The following is a 21,852-nucleotide window of genomic DNA, read 5'->3' as shown; positions in this document are numbered from 1 at the left end:
GCCTCAGGGAGCCGACCTGGCCAAGGGCAAGTTTCACTTCCTCCTCTCTGGGTAGAGGAAGGACTCGGGCACAGATGACACACCCCTCCCTGGAGCGGACAGGGAGGCCCACCAAAAAACCCCCTCCCAGAGATGCTCACCAATCGAATTGAGAGAGTTTGATCATTTATGTCTTTTGGAAAAAGATAAAAAAGCAGGAAAATGAGTGTAAAAGCCACCTACTCGGCGGTTATTTTCCACAGCTGGTGTGGTACTCCTGGTTGTGTCATTTTTCCACCTCCGGTGCAACGTCGAGGTGAGTGTCCTGGGCTCAGCAATGCTGTCAGGTTCCACGACAGCACGCACAGCCACGGCTGTGGTCTCGGGGCCGCCCGCACAGAGGCTCTCACGGGATGGAGGTGCTTTGTCTGCCACTGTGCTGGGTGCACCCGTGAGGAGACCAGGCCACGGCCCGGCACCAGGTTCTGGAGAGCCAGGAGGTGTGCTCTGAATCACACATGGGTGATGGCTGATGGGAGGGACGCAGGCCATCTCCCCCCTGCAGGTGACCCCACATGAGGGCCCGGAGGCTTCCCTGCTGCGTTTGTTCGCTTCCTCCCCACCCAAGTGCAGTGATTTCCTGGTTGCCAAGGTGGCCCCCCTGACGGCCGCTTCCAGTTCCATCTCCCTCCCCTGGGCAATCTCGTGGCTCCATGCTTCTGGCACTGCACACGACTGCAGGCCACCCAGAGAGGGTCTCACCCGACTCCTGCCCCACTCCTGCCGGGCTGCGTCCCTTCTGTCTCCTGGCTCAACATGGGCAGCCGAGCCGGGTATGTGCCACATGTGACCCTTGCCTGCACACCTGTGTCTACAGGACACTCTGGGCTCTCCCAGACAAACAGGACTCAATCCAGGGGAGCTGGGGAGGTGACAGAAAGGCAGGGCACCAAGAACCACGCCTCTCAGAAGCTAGGATGCAAGAAAGCCTGCGGGCTCAGAGGAACGAGGAAGAGCGGCACACACCAAGGTCACAGGGTTTTCCCATAGGAATGAACACCAGCAATGCGCCCCTCTCCGGAGGATGGGGGTGGACTCCGTTCTATCACAGGGAGAAGTCCACAGGGACTCTCCACCACAAACCCCCCTGGGGATGCCAGGACACGGGTATGGCTAAGCCTAGCCAAGGTAACCGCCAGGACCCAGCTCTGCTGACGGCGGGGCTGCCTGCGGGGAGCGGTGCTAAGAAAGCGTTGAGCAAATGCTCCCCAGTTGACTCGTGGGCCAGGGCGTAACCCACAGTCTGATGCTTACTTCCCCCTTTTATTTCTTTGGATTCCAGTTCACGGTTGTGCTGGCAAAACAAATGCTGTCCTCGCCCCAACTCAAACCAACACAGAGGGGGAAGTGGAAACAATACAGAGATGTTAGAAGCTTCAAGGAAGCAAAGGCGAGAAAAACTCACATTACAATGAACACAGGCTTTGGGGCAGCGGTTCGTGGGACTCTGGAGTCAGAGACCCTGTTGGGAATCTAACGAACCACACATCTGCTCCCAAGAGATCTAAACTGAATGGCGAGAGCACAGGCCTCCTTCTGCCCCCACCCGCCTCTGGTCCATTCTGGGACCCTCTTGGAGCTCACAGATTCGGTGGGAAAAGTAACTGGAATGCTCTTCTTTGCAGGGTCCTTGGGTTGTCTGGGGCCCCCCAGGATCCCCCGTAAACCCCATCTCCACTTCAAGCACACTTCAAGCCCCACACGTATATCCCAGGCAGCGGGACATCAGCCACAGACACTGTCCTGGTGACTTACAACACCACGGCCCACGCCCACGCATATTGGGAAGGCGAAAGGCTGTGCTGAGCCGCACCTATCTCAGGCAGCGGGACATCAGCCACAGACACTGTCCTGGTGACTTACGACACCACGGCCCACGCCCACGTGCACTGGGAAGGCGGAAAGGCTTTGCTGAGCAGCACCCCTGAACGCCCAGGCACCTGCTGAGCACTCACCATCACAAGTTCCTTCTGGAAGGACTTCCGTTCTTTGTTCTCAGTGTTGTTACAGTCCTCCTTCAGCTTTTCCAGGACGGACGCCACCCGCTCGGGCTCACTATCCAGCTCTGCCCGGCAGAAAAAGGTGAGCGGCAGGTTCACGTAGCCCAGGGCGTCAGCGAAGGAGCGCCAGCTGCTGATGTTCTCCATGAGCAGGGTCCTCACGGAGGCATAGATGTACGTGAGGAATTTGCAGGGCCGCAGGATCTGCTCCAGCAGCACCGAGGTGCTCAGCTCGGGGCCCGAGCACAGGCTGGGCCGGGCCCTGCCGACCACCAGCACGTTCTTGGTGTGCACGAGGCCCACCCTGCCCTGGTAGTAGCCGATGTACCACTCCTTGGTCCACAGCTGGCCCCGGAGCCTGACCCGCTCCTCGCTTAGCAGGGCGATCCCGTCGCCCTTCTTGTACTCCAGCAGGTAGTGGTTCTTGTTCTGCCGCACCACAGTCTTGAGCAACTTACCAAACTTGAGGCTGGACACCGGGCGGTCCTGGAAAGTCGGGTACTTTGTAGTGGTGGCAAACGGGGACAGGATGATTTTCCCGACTTCGTTCTTCTTGAGAAACCTCCTTTGCCCCGAAGGCTTGATGGCACTTTTAGGGGGTGGCTGAGGAGTCTGGACACAAAACTGGGTGAGGATGGCCTCCTGGTCATCCTTCACCTGAACCCGCAGCGTGAAGTCAGAGAGCTCGTTGGGGTTCTGGGAGGTGATGGGGAAGATCAGGCGGCTCACCTTGCCCAGCTTCAGCTGGAATCCTCGCACCACTTTGGCCTGCTCGCTGGCTTTGACCTCGTAATTCGTCATATTGGAAAACATACAGACCTTGAGATCCTGGGGCCTGGACAAAACGAACTGGTGCTTCCCCCACAGCTGCAGGGCCACCGGGGCAGGGTTGGGTGCCTGGCGTGTGACCTCGCTGACCAGGAGCGTCTTTGGGGCACAGTCATGCCCAAAAATGGTCACCACCGTCTTGAAGGATGGGTGGATGTGTTTAGGGCCGTAGAGACCCACTGTGACTTTTTTATGGATGAAGTCCCACACGGTGGAAGGGTAGAGGATGCTTGGGCCATGGGCCACGACAGCCACGTACATACAGGGCTCCAGGTTGTGCAGCTGTGCCTGGACCGTGTCCCCACAGCTGCAGTTGAGCGGGACGGAGACATATGGCCCTTCCTTCGAGTCGCTCCTCAGGCACTGGAGGCCCACTGTGCTTTTGCTAAAAAGGTCATTTTTTATCTCGGCTGACACTTTCATCTCCAAGATGATAGAGGTTTTCACTTCCAGGTTGCTCAGCTTGACCTCCAGCACAGGGCTGATGCTGCAGGACCTGTCACTGTTGAGCTCCAGCGGGGGGTCCAGCAGGGCTTTCATGGAGATCTGCTGGGTCTCCCCAGGGGCGACGTGGCCCTCAGGCACGTGGATGCTGATGCTAGTGTCAGGAAGCTGGACAGCACCCCCGGAGCTATCCAGCTTGCACACGATGTTTGTCTCCACGGCTTGGGTCTGGCCCCAACCAGGGCTTTGGCCCAGCAAGTCCAGGTCATGGCAAGACCGGGCCAGCTTCCGGTGGTTTAGCCAGGCAGTTCGAAAATCCTCCCGGCTCTGAAATTGCTCGGGGGCAGGTGATTTCAAGCCGGTGAAGAAACTCGACGATGTGGGAGCGTCGGACTTGGCTTGGAGGACGGAGAGTTCCGAGAGACTGTAGGAGCGCTTGCTTCTGAAGAAGGGGTTGTCCCGCCTGACCGGCGGCTCTGCGTGGAGTCCGTTTGTGACTGGAAGCTCATCGAAGATGTTGCCAGTGCTATTCGTGGTGGCTGAGCTGGATTCAGTGAAGGAGGATGTACCTGTGTCAAAAAGGAGCAAATCCACAGTACTTTTGGGATTCAGCTCATCCAGGCTGGGCATGACGGGCACGTTCCCATTCAGAAACGGATTGGTCTGGACCCCATTCCAGAAAGGGTTATTACTGTACGTTCTGCCTGGTACTTTTTTGTCATCTGTCCATCCCCCGAGCAGCTCCAGCTCCTTGGCTACCTCGTCTGGGCTGTCTGGAAGATTATCAATCATACCGCTGTCACTCAGTGTTGAGTTCCGGTAGTTCAAGGGCTGCACATAGGAGGAGGGGATGTAGCCCATTTCGGTGGTGTTGTGTGCGTACCACCACTCACCGCCAGAAGTGTCCAAGACGTAGAGATGGTCGCCCTTGGAGAACTTCAGTGTGGTGAAGTTGGTGGGGCAATAGTCCTTGATCGCAATCACTTCCTTTGCATTTCCGAAAGGTGTGGGGTTGTCTACGAGCAAGGCACTGGGAGAAGGCACTGTGCAAAACACAAAGAAAACAGATGGTGAGGGCAAGGCCGGCGGGGCGTCCGGAGAGCTTCCCAAAGGAGAGAGGACGGTGGTAAACAGACAGGTGCACAATAACCCAGGCAAGTCACCAACAGAAACAAACCAAAGTGAAATTCAGTAGGTAATTTACCTGGCCAACGAACTGGTTCCTGCTACTTGGTCACCTTTGAAATCGACAGCCTATGTCCGGCAGAAAGACCACAGAGGAGCCTCTCCATTACTCACAGAAAGGCAAATCAGTGCAATGGAATATTTAACATGCCCTACGCCCTAAACATCTCATTTTGGGCAACGTTAAAATTCTTCTTAAAAGAACTGCTACTAGATACAAAGAGAAACTGAATGTGATTAACTTAGAAAACACGGTGACATGGTGAGTTAGGTGACCACTGCATGTGATCAGGGACTGGAAATGAACAGCTTCCAAAAACTCCCGCAATGACATGTATGAGCTGATTCCAAGCTCTGCCTCTGGATGGAAAGCTTCCCTCAACCTGCTTCTTAAATTTCCAAACTCAACCTGTTCCTCACCAAACTGTTTCCTCAGATAAAGTAAGAATTCTGAAGTCAGTTCCTTCCAACCTCTTTTATTCTTATTTTACTTATTTATTTATTTATTTATTTATGAGACAGTGTCTCGCTCTGCCACCCAGGCTGGTGTGTATTGACATGATCTCAGCTCACTGCAACCTCAGCCGCTCAGATTCAAGCGATTCTCCTGCCTCAGCCTCCAAAGTAGCTGAGATTACAGGTGTGTGCCAACATGCCTGGCTAATTTTTGTATTTTTAGTAGAAATGGGGTTTCACCATGTTGACCAGGCTGGTCTCGAACTCCTGACCTCAAGTGATCCTCCTGCCTCAGCCTCCCAAAATGATGGGATTACTGGTGTGAGCCACTGCGCCCGGCCCAACCTCTTTTAAATTATCATTCAAAATCACAACATGAAAACAGACTGTCTACATACCTTGAAAACGAGAGATTATGCCTAGTCATAGCTCATACTATCATTGAACAAGTGTTGAAGCAGTCTGAAAAATTCCAACCCTTTAAAAAGTGAATCAAGTTAATTCATGGCTCCTGCCATTGAACTCTGTATGTTACCAATGTAGACGGCAATTGAAACAGCAAAAATAAGTCAGCCAAACAAGTGGTGTGTTTTGAAAAATAATGGATATGATTAAATATCCAAGTGTTTTCTCTCCCTCTCATACATGAGAAGGTATATTCAGAAGATGAAGAACATTCTTTCTGAAGAAAATAAGCATATATACTTCTCCCCAGGACTCCCCTCCCCCACCTCCCAAACTGCCTCACTTACGGAGTCTGCTGACACTCTGGCTTCCTGTAATAAACAATTGAAAGAAAGAAAGGAAACGTTTCTTTTCTTTTCTTTTCTTTTCTTTTCTTTTCTTTTCTTTTCTTTTCTTTCTTTCTTTCTTTCTTTCCTTTCTTTCCTTTCTTTCTTTCCCTCCCTCCCTCTCTCTCTTTCTTTCTTTCTTTTAAGTTGCCAAAGCAAATGACCAAAGAAAGGAATCTGTTTTTAGTTAAACTAAACCTACATCTTTTCTAATGTGATGAAGTCCACAGTCATCGTATTCTATCAAATTGCCTCCCCACCCCAGAAAATCACCTGCCAGTTTCCTTTTCCTTTGAAAGGAAATAATCACACTTCCTTGGGAAGGTGTTAGGAAATCAGGTAGACATTTTCTATTCATTTACATTAACTGGGTTACAGAGATGCGCTTAGCTGGGAGCATCCCTGGGCCTTGAAGCCCCACCTACCTCCTCCTGTGAAATTACAGCAGGCGGTCTATCTGGGTGTCTCAGAGAACCCGGCTCTGGGATCACTAAACCCAGACTCGAGTGGAGCCCTTAGAAACTGTGTGATCTCCAGAGCCTAAGACTCCACTCATGGTGGACAAAAAGTGTATTTCCTCAATGAGCTTTGGAGAGGACAAAATGCAAAGACGTAGATAAGGCACTTGTCATAATATTGCTTGACCCAACTTGCGGACGCACAGGATGTTATGTGAAATAGACATCTCCTGGCCCCAATGTTATCGTTTTCCATAGCTCTTACCACCAACCACTACATCATGTACCTGATGAGGTTCAGAACATGCTACCCCAAAATATAGCACCACACATATTTTAAGCTGGAGGAATTTGAGAAACCGCAGGTGCAGGCAGGACTCCCTGCCCGCCCCCTGAAGCAGGTCATAGACCCTCAAGTGGGAGGGGCCCTCCCTATATGTGGGGGACAGAGCATCCTATCTCCAAGGACACAGGGAATCTGCAATGCCCAGGCCTTGCTGTCCTCCAGCTCATGACACCCGCTTATGCTTTTTCTTGTCCCATCACATTTTTCCAGGACTCTCCACACCTCATCAAATCCCTCAGGTTTAATTACTTCTTTAAGTCTTCATTTCCTTATGAAGAAATTATATATCTGTAATATACATATAACATATATTAAGTAAGTTTGCATGCTTTTCTCTTATTAATGTCTTTTGTTATAGGGGCCCAAGCCAAGAACTAAGAATTTTTCCTTCTCTACATACCATATATATATATATATATACACACATATATATATTATATATACACATATATATATTATATATATTATATATATAAAATACATATATCCTTTATATATATATTATATGTATGTGTATATATATATATGAAATACGTGTATGTGTGTCTGTGTGTGTGTTTCTTTTGCAGGGGAGCCTCCATCTCCCCATTAGGGTATCAGCACCATTAGAGCCTGTTTTGTTTGCTGTTGTATCCCTGGGCCTCGTACAAGGCCTGGCACGTAGCAGGGACTCAATGAGTATTTGTGGAATGAATGATCATCATGCGTGTGTAAACGACACAGAGAAGCCATAATCTATGCTATTGGATCCTGGTGTTGGTGAAAGCAGTGTCTGAATTCCCCCTGGCTGTGCCCTTGTGCTCTAAAAAAATCATAAAACCAACAAATTATTTAATATGAGATGGGAGTGAACCAAAACCTGTGAAAGAAAATGGCTTTCATGGAGAGGTGGGAAGAATTGATGTGGGTCAGGCTGAGGCCAGAGGATACAGAAGCTCTTCTCTCTCATTTCTGCTTGCTAGTCATGATCTCCAGGAATATAATAAACCATTTTATCTCCTTGACATAATCTACTGGAAATGTCACATAAAGATGAAAACTAAATGAAAATTAAGTAGAGCTTGCCGGCCATCGAAATCTTGCTAGAATCCCTCAAAGGTTATGTCCTTATTATGCTCACTCAGAATAATTCCCTTACAGTAGTTTCAAAATTAAGAAACCAAAGCAATCAATTATGCTTTGTGCGTAGCCTAGAATGTATCAATGAGAATTATCACTCAGTTTTATCCAACTGAAGAATAAGAATGGTTTCACTTAAAATTCCCAGCACTCTCCTTGGAAGAGAAGTGGTCACAGATTTCACTCAAGGGATCAGGCTTAGCCAAGGGAAATCACCCCACTCTTCCTTTCCAGAACCCTACGGAGGTGGACTGTTGTGTGATTCCCCCTTCTAGATAAGGCCCTCCATCAGTCAACTGCCGCCAAGCAGATGGGGACACTGGGGAAGGGCTTCCATCCCATCAAATGCCAGAGAATCCCTATCGAATTCTATCTTAATGAATTCTGAGGAGTGTTACCCAGATTCACAGCCACCTTGATTTTAATACAAAAATCTCCCTGGGTGTTAGGAAGTTCAATGTACTGAATAATACATTTCCTATCCGTCTGCCTACGTTCTTCTGCAGGCAAAACATTCATCAGAGTAGAAGGTTTCATGGCAGATACTTTGGCTCAAATAAATTCCCACCTTGAAGTCTGTCTATCACTGGGATGTGCGTGAAGCTTCTGGCTAGCAAACTGCCTGGGTCACATGTGGCGCCTCGGAGGTAGATTCCCCAGGATCTCTGGGCAATCTCTGGGCAAGGCCAGAGATCCCATGGTTCTGTCCACCTCAGATTCTCAAAACACCCTCCCCTTCATGTTCGAGGCTGTCTTGTTTGTCTTCCTCCTCTAAATTAGGGATTCTTTTAGGGATAACAGCCAATATTTCCTCCAGAGCACTGTCATTATTATTATTATTATTATTTTTTATATAGAGTCTCAGAGTGCAGTGGTGTGATCTCGGCTCACTGCAACCTCTGCCTCCTGGGTTCAAGTGATTCTCCTGCCTCAGCCTCCTGAGTAGCTGGGATTACAGGCACGCTCCACCATGCCTGGCTAATTTTTTGTATTTTTAGTAGAGACGGGGGTTTCACCATGTTGGCCGGGCTGGTCTCGAACTCCTGACCTCGTGATCCGCCTGCCTCGGCCTCCTAAAGTGCTGGGATTACAGGCGTGAGCCACCGTGCCCGGCCCACTGACATTTTTAAAAATTCACCTCACTTTAAGACTCTGCCCTCCTCACTTTAACACTCTGCCCAAATCACACAATTTATGCTCCCAAGTTCTAGCTTTGACTCTGATGAGTTGGGCTATAAAGTAAAAAACAAAATGTCCATTAACAGAATCTGAAAAATAAATGCTTCAGTTATTTATGGCAACACCCAATCACTGCTGCTCTCTTACAAATAAAATCTCACACGGGCTAGACGTTTCTTTTAAAGAACATTTACAGCAATGCTCAGGGATGCCAGCATCAATCAGAGGCAGGGAGAAGATGTTTGGGATAAAGGGGGAGGAGAAGCTACTCAATTAGACAGACATAAACACAGTGCATATGATTTTTGTACATCAGGGTAGAGGATTACAACTTTATCTGGGGGATAGCAGTTTAGTTCAAGAAACATTTACTTAGCACTGACTTTAGGCTGGGGCTGAGGATACAAATGGTCAAAGTCAAGTTCCTACTTTTCAGCTGTGCTCCAGGCAAGACAATTTCAACAGCTAAGAGAAAGCCAAGGGATGATGATATTGATGATGATGGTGCTGTCACTGTAGCTGCCAAGCCCCAACGGAGCATGTGAGAGAGACTGAACGTGGCCTAGGTTACGGCAGATGTGCAGGAAGAAAATGACCTGCTAGTATTCACCTTGGTGTCCAAAAGATAGGTTTTCTCATGAACTCAATTTTACGAGGCTACTGGAGAAACCCGGAGACCCAGGGTTATTAAACTTTAGAACCACCTTCTAGATCAGGGGTTGGTAAAGCATGGCCCTGGGGCCAAATGGGGCTGTCTGCAAAAAAAAGTTGTCTTGGAAACACGACTCTGGCTATTTAATGACTTACTTCATGGATGCTTTCATGCAACGAGGCAGCAATGAATAGTTGTGACAGAGATGGTATACGGCCTGCAAAGCTTCAAATATTTCCTATCAGACTGGAGAAAAGGTTTGCTGACCTCTCCCCTAAGCTACCTTTTTTCTTCTCTAGTGGTTCTCAATATTTCATCTACTTACCACACTCTCTGTTCCCCTGGGTTTCTGTACCACCAAGCTCCCTACCACACTGTCACGGAATTTTATCAAGTAAAAAGAAACATACCCTGTATCAAGAAGGGGTTTCACTAATAAAGGGGAACCAAAAAATAAGACAAGTGACTATGATTCCAGGGCTAAATCTATTACCATGATGAAGTTTAAAGAACTAAACTTTAATTATCTGAATGCTAAACTGGCAATCTTTAAAGCAGAAAAGTTCTTGGGTCCCAACTTGAAATTCCCAACATTCTCCCTTAGCCACAGTCCTGTTCCCCAGAAGCTCACCTTTGACGTCATTAAAGCTCGTCTCTGAAAACCCTTCGCTCAGGTCAATCAGGGTCCCCTCTGACTTGCAGCGAGGGAGGCCATTGGAGTTGGCCGCTCGGATCCGCTGAGCCGCCATCTCGAAACTCGCTTCCCGGGTAAAGCCGCTAAGGCTTCATATTTCTTCCTCCGGTTATCCCAACAGATGCTGAAGCTTCTGCCTCAAGCAAACACGCTGCGCGGCGGCATCCACTTGGCAATATGCTTCTTCCTGAAAGTAGAGGAGGAAAAAAAGTCCCTTAAGCAAGCGAAACATGAGTTCAATGGTAATTTTATGGGAAGTGGGAATCCTCTTTCTTCCAGGCTGTTCTAATGAGGACAGACCCATTTCATCCTTCCTGGCCCAACAGAGCAGAGCAGCGCTTGCTCCTTGGCCTCTGTGCCCACTTTGTGCTTGTCTCATTGGCACACTGGGCACACACAGCCCAAGCAGTGTTTTCTGGCCGGCTGTTTGCACCTGCTCTTCTTAGGGGCATAAGGATGTTTGTGAAATGTGCTCCAGCACCTGGCCAGTCCATTCATTACAATCAAAGAGGAGGACAGCGCAGGACTGTACAGTTCATGCTGCTAGCTGCAGGGCTCGGAAAAGGAAAAATCGGCCTCTGCTTGTTCAGAGTGGCTGATCCCAGTGCAGGGGCAGTCATCATGGTGACTCGGCCCCGGGAAGCAGCCATCAATGAACACAGCCCAGCAGAGACCCCAAGGGTGATGCTCCCTACCCAATCCGCTCCTGAAATCCCCCTGCACCCCAAATAAACAATTCTAAACACAACACAGAGCGGCCATAAGGTATTCTCAATGCAACGTATGCAGATGAAACCAGGGCATATTTACTGAACCACTGTTACTAAGCAGGAAAGATCTTTCCGTGGAAGAGACCACAACAATCACCCCTAAGGCCTCTGCTTTTTTTTCTGGAAGGGCACACAGACAGGACTGAAGCATGTGGGGGGTTCTGGATATGAATGAGGTGACTGGCTCTGAGCAGGCCCTTCAGCAGGGTCCAGGGAGAAGGGACAGGAACAGGAGTGAGCCGATTTCAAAGCAGTGAATTTCATGTGCTCTCCAAGAGAAACTGGCAGACACTTTCACAGCTGGCCACAGTACTTAGAGCTCTGAGCAGGCAAATCTCACCCCTACATAACTGGGCACATATACAATAGTCTGAGGTCCCTTTTTCCTCAATTCCTCTATCCAGGGACAGCTGAGAATGTAGCTTCTGACCCAGTGTGCTGCCTTTACCATGCAGAGACCCGGAGGCCCTGACACCACCCTTTGCAACGTTTCTGCAGCAGCCAGGTGGGAGCCCTGACCATCCCCACTCTTCCCCCAGGCTCCATGTGCAGTGAGCATGGCTTGGAGAGCCCCTGTGCAGTGAGCAGAGCAAGGCGTGTGTCCACATGCTGCTATAGGCACAATCTTGTGTTCAATATTTAACCCTGCCAAGTCTCAGCCACTGTCACCACTGCATCAGAAGCTGCAATCCCAGCTCCCAGTGACCGACGGATAGTGGCTCAAGGGAGGCGTCCTTTCCATCTCAAGGCCTCAGAAGGCTGCATTCTGCACCTGAACGCTGTCTGGAGAGAAGGCATGTGTTACGGACTGAACTGTGTTTCCCGAAACTCCTATGTTGAAGCTCTGTCCCCTAATGTGATGGCACGGGAGGTGGGGCAGTGGGGAGTAGTTAGAGTTAGAAGAGATCATGAAGGTGGGGTCCTCATGATCAGATCAGCGCCTTTATTTGAGACACCAGAGAGCTTCCGTTCTCTCTCCCTCTACCACGTGAGGACACATGAAGCCAGGAAGAGGGCCCTCCTAGGAACAGAGTTGGCCAGAGCCTTGACTTTGGACTTCTGGCCCCTGGAACTGTGAGAGATGAGCCTCCCTTGCTGGGCCACCGGGGCTGTGGTGCTTGAATGCAGCAGGCGGCAGGAGAGGAGGGCGTGGTGGCCACCTCTCTGGGGAGGGGCAGAAGTACCCTGCTGGGGGCCCTTCCCTTAAAAAACACCTACGTGAGCCCAGCCCCGCCATCTCTCCTACCCAGCAGTGTAAGGAGGGGCGGAGTGGAGGCCAGCACTCACCCAGGCCAGTTATTCACAGGAAGGAATGAAGCCGTTCTCCCCAAACTGGGTGGTCACAGATGTTTCCATCTTTCCCCATGAAGTTACAACGGTCAGGTCTGCACGCTTATTCCCTATTCCCGGCCCCTGAGAACTATGCGTTGGGGAGAACCCCGGACGCCCTGGACCGAGACTCCCCGGCTGGAAGTGACGGTGCTCATGCCAGGAGGAAGCCTCCTTCCACCCCACACTCCACCCCTCTGCTGGGGTCTGGGACGCTGAGGCTCAGCGCTGACGGCACAGCACCCTTGCCCCCTACCAGAAGCAGTGACCAAGTGGCTCTGAATGCACAGCCTGCGTGTAGAGCAGGATGAAGGGGTCTTGCCGCCATGTGAGAGACCACCCTACCACAGCCAGGCAGCCCAGCAGCCCCCAAATGCAAGGGCCACGTGTGCAAGCCCCCGGGCTGCTTGGAGGCCACTGTGGAGACCCCAGTGATGGCCACCTCCAGAGCAGCCTGACTTCAATAGGCTGAGTGAGGAGTAAAAATCCTTCCCATATAAAAATGCGGGATCATTTACTGAAGAGAATCGATGCAGAAAGAAAATGAAGAGACCCATGAGTGGGTGAGGGGAGGAGCTTCAGGACAATCTCCAGCCCACGACCGGTACTTGCCATGTGGCCTTTCACGTGTGACAGTGACAGTTCCTGCCTGAGAGTCTCCATCTGACTGTACCCGAGGAGGAGGAAAAATCAGGGGGTGTCAGCTGTGAGGGCAACTGGAGCCCACCTGCCCATCCTGTCAGGGACTGGGGTGCTCCCACCCCCACCAGTCCAGAGCTACTCCGAGGACTGCGCCGGGTGAGGCTCTGGGTCACAGTGGCCGAACGAAGACTCCTGTTAATCACCAATGTGTGCTCTTCCCACGGCCCACAACTCTCCTGCAGAAGGGAAAGGGTTGCCTCGGCCACCTCGGCCACCCCGCCGCCTCATGACTATAGCATTGTCTGGTTTCACATTCACGCCAGGAGGAATTATTTCATGGAGGGTTAACAAAAAGTCCATCTGGGCACAAGAGGGAGGCATTCCCAAAAGCTTCCAGGCATGTCCTGGCTCTGCAAAGCTGTCAGCAGAGATGGGCATCAGGCATCTGGGGCTCCATGCAGGCTGCTCAGGGCATCGCCAGCCCTGGTGGGGCCTAGGGCGGTAACAGGAACTGTTACCTGGAGAGCACGACTGGCCACCTAGTGGGGCCCAGAGAGCTGCCCATAGAAGGTGAGATGCCAGTGAGTGTTCAGTGAGAAGGAGGAGGCCCAGAGGCCTGTGGAAGGCCTAAGAACAGGTGGGCACAGTGAAGACCTGGCCCCGCGAGTGTGGAGGGGCTAGAGGGATGGAGGGGCTGTGGTGGAGCCCACAGCAAAGGCGGGAGGCCAGGTAAGCTGGCGGAACGCGGTGGTGAAGGGTCAGTCTTGTCCAGGAGACCCTGGGAAGCCACTGCAGCTTTCCGATTGAGGAGGAGAACTCTGGCTGTAGAAAAGGGCAAAATGGAAGCAGCAATGTCATTTTCTTTGAAAACTACTGACATATGGCCTCCAGCGCCCTGGGAGCAGAAGAAAGAAGTCACAGAACTGCACACGTGCTTTCTGGAGATGCACCAGTGTGTGTGTTTATTATTGATGATGGAGTATGGCCACTCCCCTGAACTAGTGATGAGACAAAAAGCTAAAGTGTTTGCAGTTCTAGAAAGAGATCTGCAGTCCTCTCTCCATAGAGGAAACCATTCAAGGAAGACGAGTCAACAACTGTGGACTCTGCCACCCTCACCCCTTTTCAGGCCGAGAGAAGCCAAGCAGGGAAGTCCCACTCCCAGGGCCCAGAAGCCATCATGTTCCCACGGGCACCACTGAGCTCACTCACAGGCAGCCCTCCCCTCCACATAGCAGGTGGGAGACGTGTGTCCTGTGGCCCTCAATGCTCTGTAAATCCCCAGACTGACAGCTTCCTCCCCAGGGCCAGAGGGAGGCCATCCTTGAGTGTAGCTGTAACACCCATCCAGACATTCAGGGGTGAGTAACAGAGGTGCCCCCTGTCCGCACCCTCGGGGCCGTTTTTACAGCACAGAAAGAGGGCAGCCAGCCCTGGTGTGGACTGAGTGCAGAGGGCTCTCCACTCCCAAAACCTTCCTGAGCAGGTGGAGTCACACTGAGGGCTGAAAGGGAAGCTCTGCTCCTCCAGACACCACTGCATCTACAGAGGGCTGGCACGGGATGGAGAATGCAGCCAGCATCCCGGGGCTGCCCTGTGTGCTCCTCACTGGGATGTCAGCTCTGTCCTCTTTCCTACAGCAGAATCCTCTCCCCTCCCACCCCTCCTCCTCTTCCCAGCTCAGCCTGGTGTGGCCACCCTCACTGGCCACCTCTGGGTGATAACCTCTCAATCTCCCCTGGATCACCCACTTCCCCCGATGGATTCTAACGGCATCTAACAAACAGACGTGGACGCTGACGGTTATGTGTCCTCCCCTTACAGCACAGGCTGCGCTCCAAGCTCCACCAGGCACCATCCCACTGCGTCCTCAAGGGCCCTAGGCAGCAGGTACCAGACTTGGCTGCACTTTGCAGATTCCATGAAAACGGGCTTGGAGAGATCACTAAAGCAACTTGCCCAGGGTAACGCAGCCAAGACGTGAGCCTGACAAAACACTCTCTGCTCCCAGTCTTGCTAACTATTTCTTCCCACGCCCAGAGTTGTCCAGGCCTTTGCTGCCAGTGGCTGCTGGGCCCCTGGAGCTCCTCAAGCTCCTCACCATCCACCTCTGGTGAGCCCTTGATTTTCTCAAAGCCATGCTGCTGCCCTGGCCTGAGATGAAAAGCCCCCGACTACTCAGTCTCCACCTGTACCTCCAGGGTTACGTATTGCCGATCTCAACCCTTCAATCAATCACTGGCCACATTCGCTGGAACTTGCTGTGTCTCCAGCTGGCCCAACACCATCCACCTCTGCATTGTTCCTTCAACCTCACCCAAGCTTCCAGGAAGCCCATCTTCTCTTTCCTCATCTCTTAGCTCCGCTGATTCCCAGCCCTGCGAGGTCCTAGAGTGACCCACCAGTGCATGGACTGTGGAGCGCAGGTAGCCCAGAGCCCACGGCCCAGAGCCTCAGATCCGACTCACCCATCCCGAGTGCCGCACCCGTGAACTGGTCCTTGCTTTATTAGAAAAGGAGTAAAAGGCACAATGCTGTGATTGACTTTATAATGAGCTCCCGAAGGTTCATTATGCTATCTTTCCTAAAATTATGTACTTGTATGAAAATGTGCACAATAAAACATTTTTAAAATTAGAAAATATTAGGAAACATACATTAGCTACCTTCCCAGGCACGTGCCATGAGAGAGAATGGTGTGTTCATGGGTGTGGCTATCTCCCCTTGGCTAGGAAAACTGCTAAGGAGCCACCAATTCAAATGCCCAGGCAGCCTGAGCCCCCTCAAAGCACAGGTGGACATGGCTGCATTCCCATTCTTTTAACAAGTGGCTCCTGAACCTCAGACTCAGACACCCACCTGCCCACCAAGTGCTCCCTTCAGTACCTAAGGTGCATCTTGAATTTCCTGGATCCAAAGCCAACTCTGGAGCTTGCCCCAAACCCCTGCCCCTGGCCTCACCCATCTCAGCCATGCACGGCAGCTCCATCCAGCCATCCAAGAAGCCCAGCATCCCTCTCCGTCTTCCCTGCCCCGTCCCTCTCTCACGCACTCCTGGTGGCTCCACCTGCAGAACACAACCTCTGGCTGACCTCTCCCCAGCACCTCCACACCACCGTCATCTCTCGATGCAATTACAGTCATCAGCTCCTCTCCAGCAGGCCTGCCTGCGGCCTGGAGTCCACCCCTCAATTAGCAGCCGGAACATTTTGAAAAGTCAGTCAGACACCCTCCAGACTCTGTTTGAAACCCTCCAAAGGCTCCTGGGCTCTCATCAGCAGCTTCCAGTGCCCTAGAAGCCCAACATCATCAGCCCCTGTCCCATTTCCTGCTGTTCTCTGCCTTCCTCCACTTGACTCTTCTGGTCTCCATGAAGTTCCCCAGGTACCAAGCCCCTCCCACCACGGGGCCTTTGCACATGCAGTGCTCTCAGCCCAGAAGGCCCCGGCCTAGACACGAGATGCTCTCATCCCCTCACTTCATTCAGGTCTTTGCTCAAATGTCAACACAAGCGGCCCTTACCCCATCCTCTTTCTCTGCCCTTTACCACCGCTAGACACACCATGCACAGACTTGTCCCTGGCCCAATTTCTCCATGAGAATCTGAGCATTCCCAGGACATAGGACCATCTGTTTGTCTTTTTCTGTTCCTGTCATGTGCATGGTTGGCTCTCAAACCCGAATGAATGAACGAATTCGGTTTCAACAAAGATGACTGTTTCAGAGGTAACTCGGTAGGTATCTCTGGGATAATCTTTAAGGGAGCCAAATGGCTGATGTGATAGGATTATACTCAGGAGACTGAATTTAGGAATTCTACTCTGTTCCTGAAACCTAAGCCACACATTCTCAAAACACCAACAGGTTCCCTTGGTGGGCACCTCGGGTTTACCTGGACAGCCCAACAAGCTTGACCACCGTCTACTCAGCAGGTCCCAGTGGTCACTTCTCCAGGACAGCCTGCAGTTGCAGGGCCCACCCTGGGCAGGACAGCCACCACTGGATCTCAAGACCCCCTAGAGGAGCAGGCTCCATCTCACCTCTTCACCTCCCAGCCAGGGTCAGGTCTAGGAAGACAGGAAGGCGCATTTGAACTCATAACTGATAAGTTTTTCCTTTTTCTGTGCAAAGGCTGATTCATCCAGAGACAAAAGAGGCTGCTCTTGGCTCCTCCCCAGGAACCAAGAGGGCAGCGTCTGAACAGACAACATCACTGCATATAGAAGGAATCACTGACAGATTCCGGCGGCAAACTCAAGAAGCCGCACACACCCCCTCTGCTACGGCTGCCGTCACGCCACGCGCAGACTCCAGATCACAGAATATTCTCCCTGTGGCCTACTGCCAATGATCTACCCCAAGGAACAATTAGAGAACAAATCAATCCAGAAAAACCAACCTAACGAGAGCGTGTCTGGGGCGGAGAAGGTCTTACGGGAACCTCAGGCTGAGCGCACAGACTGTTCACGTTCTCCTCCGTTCTCCTGCGGCCATGAACCTGAACGCTGCAGAAGGAAAGCAGCTGGCCTGGAGGGGATCGAGGCATAAATACTGCCCTTGCTCCTCCCCTGACAATTCCCTGTGTGCCTTTTTAGAATGACTCATTCTCCATGTTTGATGATAATTTCTGGAGTATCATGTTGATTTCATCAGATTTCCTCCGGGTTAGAAAACAAAAAGCGGGAGATTCCACCTGCTCTCTGTAATTTCTGTCACCAGCTCTGTCGATGGAAACTCATCACATCTGCTCATCTCCCTCCGCGAGCAAGAGTGCATTCCGGAGGACCCTAAAACCCACAGACATTCCGCCCCAGCAGGTCGGTCCTCCTGTTACTGACGGCCTGACACCCAGCACCCCGAGCTTTGGACCCCATTGCTATAGTGGAGAAGCCTTCGGGGCCTGGGGTGGGTGGGAGGGACTCCTGGCTTTCACAGAGTCACTTGATGGGACCATGAGGAGACCACGGGGTTAACACCCCAGCCTCCTCTCACTCCAAAGGCAAAATCGCGGAAATCTGCCTCCTAGTCCTGATCCGACTGGTCTGGGAAACAGCCCAAGTAGAGTCAACACGTGACTGGTGTCCCTGCCAGGATGCTTCTGGGCGTGGCTTGGCAGGGAATGCAAGGCTCCGACTCAGGGCGAGGACCAGCCCAGGTGCAGTGAAATCCAAACCTTTCCCGCCACCTTAGCAGATGCCCCGCCCTGTTACAGAAGCCTGATCAGCAGAACCTTTCCTAATGCTCCCGGAGCACTGTCTATCATCATACCACCCTGAACACGCCTGATCTCGCCTAATGCACCCAGGGCACAGGAGGAACATGCTGCCTGGGGCTCGGGTGGGCTGCCTCTTCCTGGGGGAGAAAACAGCAAGGCCCATCGGAAGGCATGGGCAGCCACCGACAGGCACGCCAGCCGATCAGACTCACTCACGGTGCCCCTCTGGGTGCATTTCCCTAAACAACTGTGTTCAGTTTAGGAGGTGGCAGCGGTTATTCAGAGCCAAGACCACGCCACAGGGTGAAAAAATGAGGAACGAGGGCAGGACCACGCGTTCCAGTCTGAGTTTGAGAAAGGTGGGCATATCCTGGGTGCCACATCTACCTGGGACTACGCACAGAGGTCACCTTAGTGAACATCTACGGAGTGCCAGGCTCTAGCAACGAGGCTCTGTGCTCAAAACTAGGGACAGAAATAAATGGAAGAGAGTTGGTTTTGAGGGAACCCGTATTGGAGACAAATCAACAAAAGAATGGAAGACCTGGAGGGGAAGGAGCGCTAAGGTTCTCCGTGCCAGACACCGGGTTATAACTTGCACACATTCAAGGCTTAACTGTGGGTGCCAAGCTGGTGACTCAGACTCCAGAGATGCGGGGAAAACAAGGGCCATGAGTCGTCACTAGGTGTTCCTTGCTTGTTCAGTTTTTATTATAAAAAGTGAGATGGCTAGCGTGGCTGGAGTCACGATTCCAGATGTTTTCACCGGCCAGACTGAGAACATCTGAGGCTGGGGATGCCCCGACAGGTCAGGAAGAGGAGGGGAGGGCGTGCGAATCCCTCTTCAAGGCCTGAGCTTCTTCTTACCTGGCCTCCTCCCTTGCCTGCCTCCCCTCTCCCCTGCTTCCTCTCTTCCTGGCCCCATCCCTCCCCCCATCCCCTCTGTGGGGTTGTTCTCAGCACACTGCACAGATCCCAGAATCTCCTTGCATTCAAAGCAACCATTACTTCAGACTCTTCAGAGGCCCCCACAGTCTGTGGGAGACATTCTAAGCTTTCCAGATTCTTCACACCTTCCTCCGTACATCCCATGCGCTCACCAAACACAGCTACTGTTTCTTCCAAAACATCTCCAGACCTTGTGCCTTTCTTCCCACCCACTTTCTTGAAGACCCAACAGGGCTCCCCGTTTCTATAACATCAAAACCTACCGATTGGAGAATGACCCCCTGAAACAGTGCCTTTGCCTTTGCAAATGGAAGTCCACTCTTTTCCTAGCTCTCCTGGACACACGTCATCATCTGTAGGCATTTACTGCTTTTATCCCGGGCATCGCACTGTTCATCATGCTTGTTATTTTTTCTTAGTTCCCTAACTACACTCGTTTCCTTGAAAGCTGGTGACTTGGCTGCTCTGTCTTTATAATTTTCCAGCATTGAGCGCAGTGCCCAGCCCAAGCTTGGATTGTCTCCCACAGACTGCGGGGGCCCCCGAAGCTTGGTGCTTGGTGTCATCTGTGGCACGGATGACTGTTGCGCTCAGACATTAATTTAGCATCACGTGCATTCAGGACCAGTAAATACACAAGGGAAAGCAGGACCCGGACCTTCCCTCGACTGCTTATCATTAAGCTGGAAAGACACACACATGCAACCAACGCCACAGGAGAGGGGTGGGGGCCCCCACCATGTCTTCTGGGTGTGGATGGGACTGGAAGTTCGCAGACACCTTGGCTCGCTTCCCTAGCGCGCTCCTAGGTCAAAGCTCTTCACCTACATCTTCCTTCCCCGCCCTCATCCTGCCGCTGAGAATCATGAAGAGCTCACAGACACACCAGTGTGTACCTGTCAAGTGCTCATCAAGCCTGGGGTTTAGGCAGACATTTGTGGCAATGGGCTGCTGTCAGCCCCCTTGAATCACATGGGAAGGCTGGCCCGCCCGTGTCAGACGGCTGACAGCAGACAGGCTGTGAAGCAGGACCCTGTGATCAGCCCAGACCAGAAATACTTCCAAGCTCTGGTCCCCAGCCAGTGACCAGAAATAAAAAGTGCAACTATCTCTGAAGACGTTTTAAGAGCAGCAAGCAGAGAGGCCCATTCATTTGACTGGGGCTGGCCAGAGGGTTGTACTCAGACTCCTGGCTCCCACCTGCCACTTAAGACCGCAAAGCTTCGGCACTGAAAGGATTTGTGGCCTCCAAACACTACTCACTGACTTACCATCTTCTTTAAAAAAAAATCAAATGTTATTAATACTTCTTTATCAATCAACCCGCTTTTTACAACTTGATAGATCTTTTCTAGTACACATTAACCCAAAGGAATGTTTTAAAGTGCATCTTAGGTGCCATTCTGAAAACTGCAGAGCTAGCCAGCCCCACACATACATCTTACAGATGAGAAAACTGAGGCCTCACTTTTATTGAAAGGGGCTTTCCCTGATGAAAATGCTGGATCTGAACAGGCTGGAGACGGGGAGGCAGCTTCTAGGGTTTAATACTGTTCCTGATTCTACCAACAGTTCTCATTAGTGACACACACATGCCATGTCTGAGGCTCAAGGAATTTCATACTGTGAGGACGTGAGTGGAGCCCTGAAGCCAAAGCAGCCATGAGGATGCCACAGTCGTTGCAAAAAGCCACAAGCAGAAAGCAAAGCCCACCCAGTGGATCTGCTGAAAAAGCGCCAACACACCCCAGGATGCCTGACCTGCCAACCCCATGCATGCAAACTGTGGATGGGCCCTCAGGGCGTCGCTTAGGAGAGATGACTTTGCAAGGTGTCACTCCTTAGTTTATTGTTTTAGCCTCTGCCTCTCAGCCAGACCTTCAGCCACAAAGAAAGGGAGCAACTGCAGTTTTAACCACCAGTTTATCAAGAATCTGGCCTCTAAGCAATGAGTACAATTTGTGAATGAATGAATGAATTTCCTTACTGAAGAGCTCACATGTCCATCAATTACTAATCGAGATATCTAGAGCAAAAAAGCAATGAAAAATCCATCCTTGACCAATATTTATTAAGAAAATGAGAGGGGACAGAATTCCTGTCCCTCCTCCCCTCCCACTGTCCCTCAATATACCCGTCTTCAGGAAATCAAAGATGTAGATAAAGTGCTTGGTGACATGGAGATGGGAGCAACCTAGTTCCTCACACACAGCTTGAGGGCACCGTATCTCCAGAAACAGCTGTGCAGCCATTACAATTCTTCTTAGGCTATTTAATAGAATGGAAAATCCATACAACATAATATTTAAAAATTTAAATCCACAGATTGTATAATAAAATCTTCTACTTTGTTTTCAAAAAAACACCTTTTATAGAAAAAGAAGAGTAAGTTCCACACTGAATGCTAACTTTATCTCTAGGTAGCAAGTGTATGGAGAGCTCTTCTCCTCTTCAAAATTTTCTTAATTTTCCTAAGATTTTTCTACAATCAAAAATGCTTTTTATAAAATGAATTTCCATTCTTCTCCCCCGCCACCCCACCGCCCGAGATGGAGTCTCACTCTGTCACCCAGGCTGGAGTGCAGTGATGCGATCTCGGCTCACTGCAACCTCCACCACCCGGGTTCAGGCAATTTCCTGCCTCAGCCTCCCAAGTAGCTGGGATTACAGGTCTCCACCACCATGTCCAGTTATTTTTTTGTATTTTAAGTAGAGACAGGGTTTCACTATGTTGGCCAGGCTGGTCTTGAACTCCTG

The 21,852-nt window shown here is 51.2% G+C and overlaps 1 protein-coding gene across 1 annotated transcript in view; it reads right to left on the bottom strand.

The window, feature by feature from the left end:
- Positions 1-21,852, bottom strand: part of SH3BP4 (SH3 domain binding protein 4) — a 105,012-nt gene that overhangs the window by 10,106 nt on the left and 73,054 nt on the right. Inside the window, exons 3-4 of the mRNA XM_016950767.4 lie at positions 10,129-10,378; positions 1,995-4,354 (exon numbers count right to left, since the gene is read on the bottom strand). Of these exons, the coding sequence (XP_016806256.1) occupies positions 1,995-4,354; positions 10,129-10,246 (2,478 nt within the window). The 5' untranslated portion in view covers positions 10,247-10,378. The remainder of the gene's footprint in view (positions 1-1,994; positions 4,355-10,128; positions 10,379-21,852) is intronic.

Source organism: Pan troglodytes, chromosome 13, assembly GCF_028858775.2.
Source record: "Pan troglodytes isolate AG18354 chromosome 13, NHGRI_mPanTro3-v2.0_pri, whole genome shotgun sequence".
NCBI classification, from domain to species: Eukaryota; Metazoa; Chordata; class Mammalia; order Primates; family Hominidae; genus Pan; species Pan troglodytes.
Note: the sequence above shows the minus strand (reverse complement) of the source record. Positions and strands in the feature narration are given on the sequence as shown.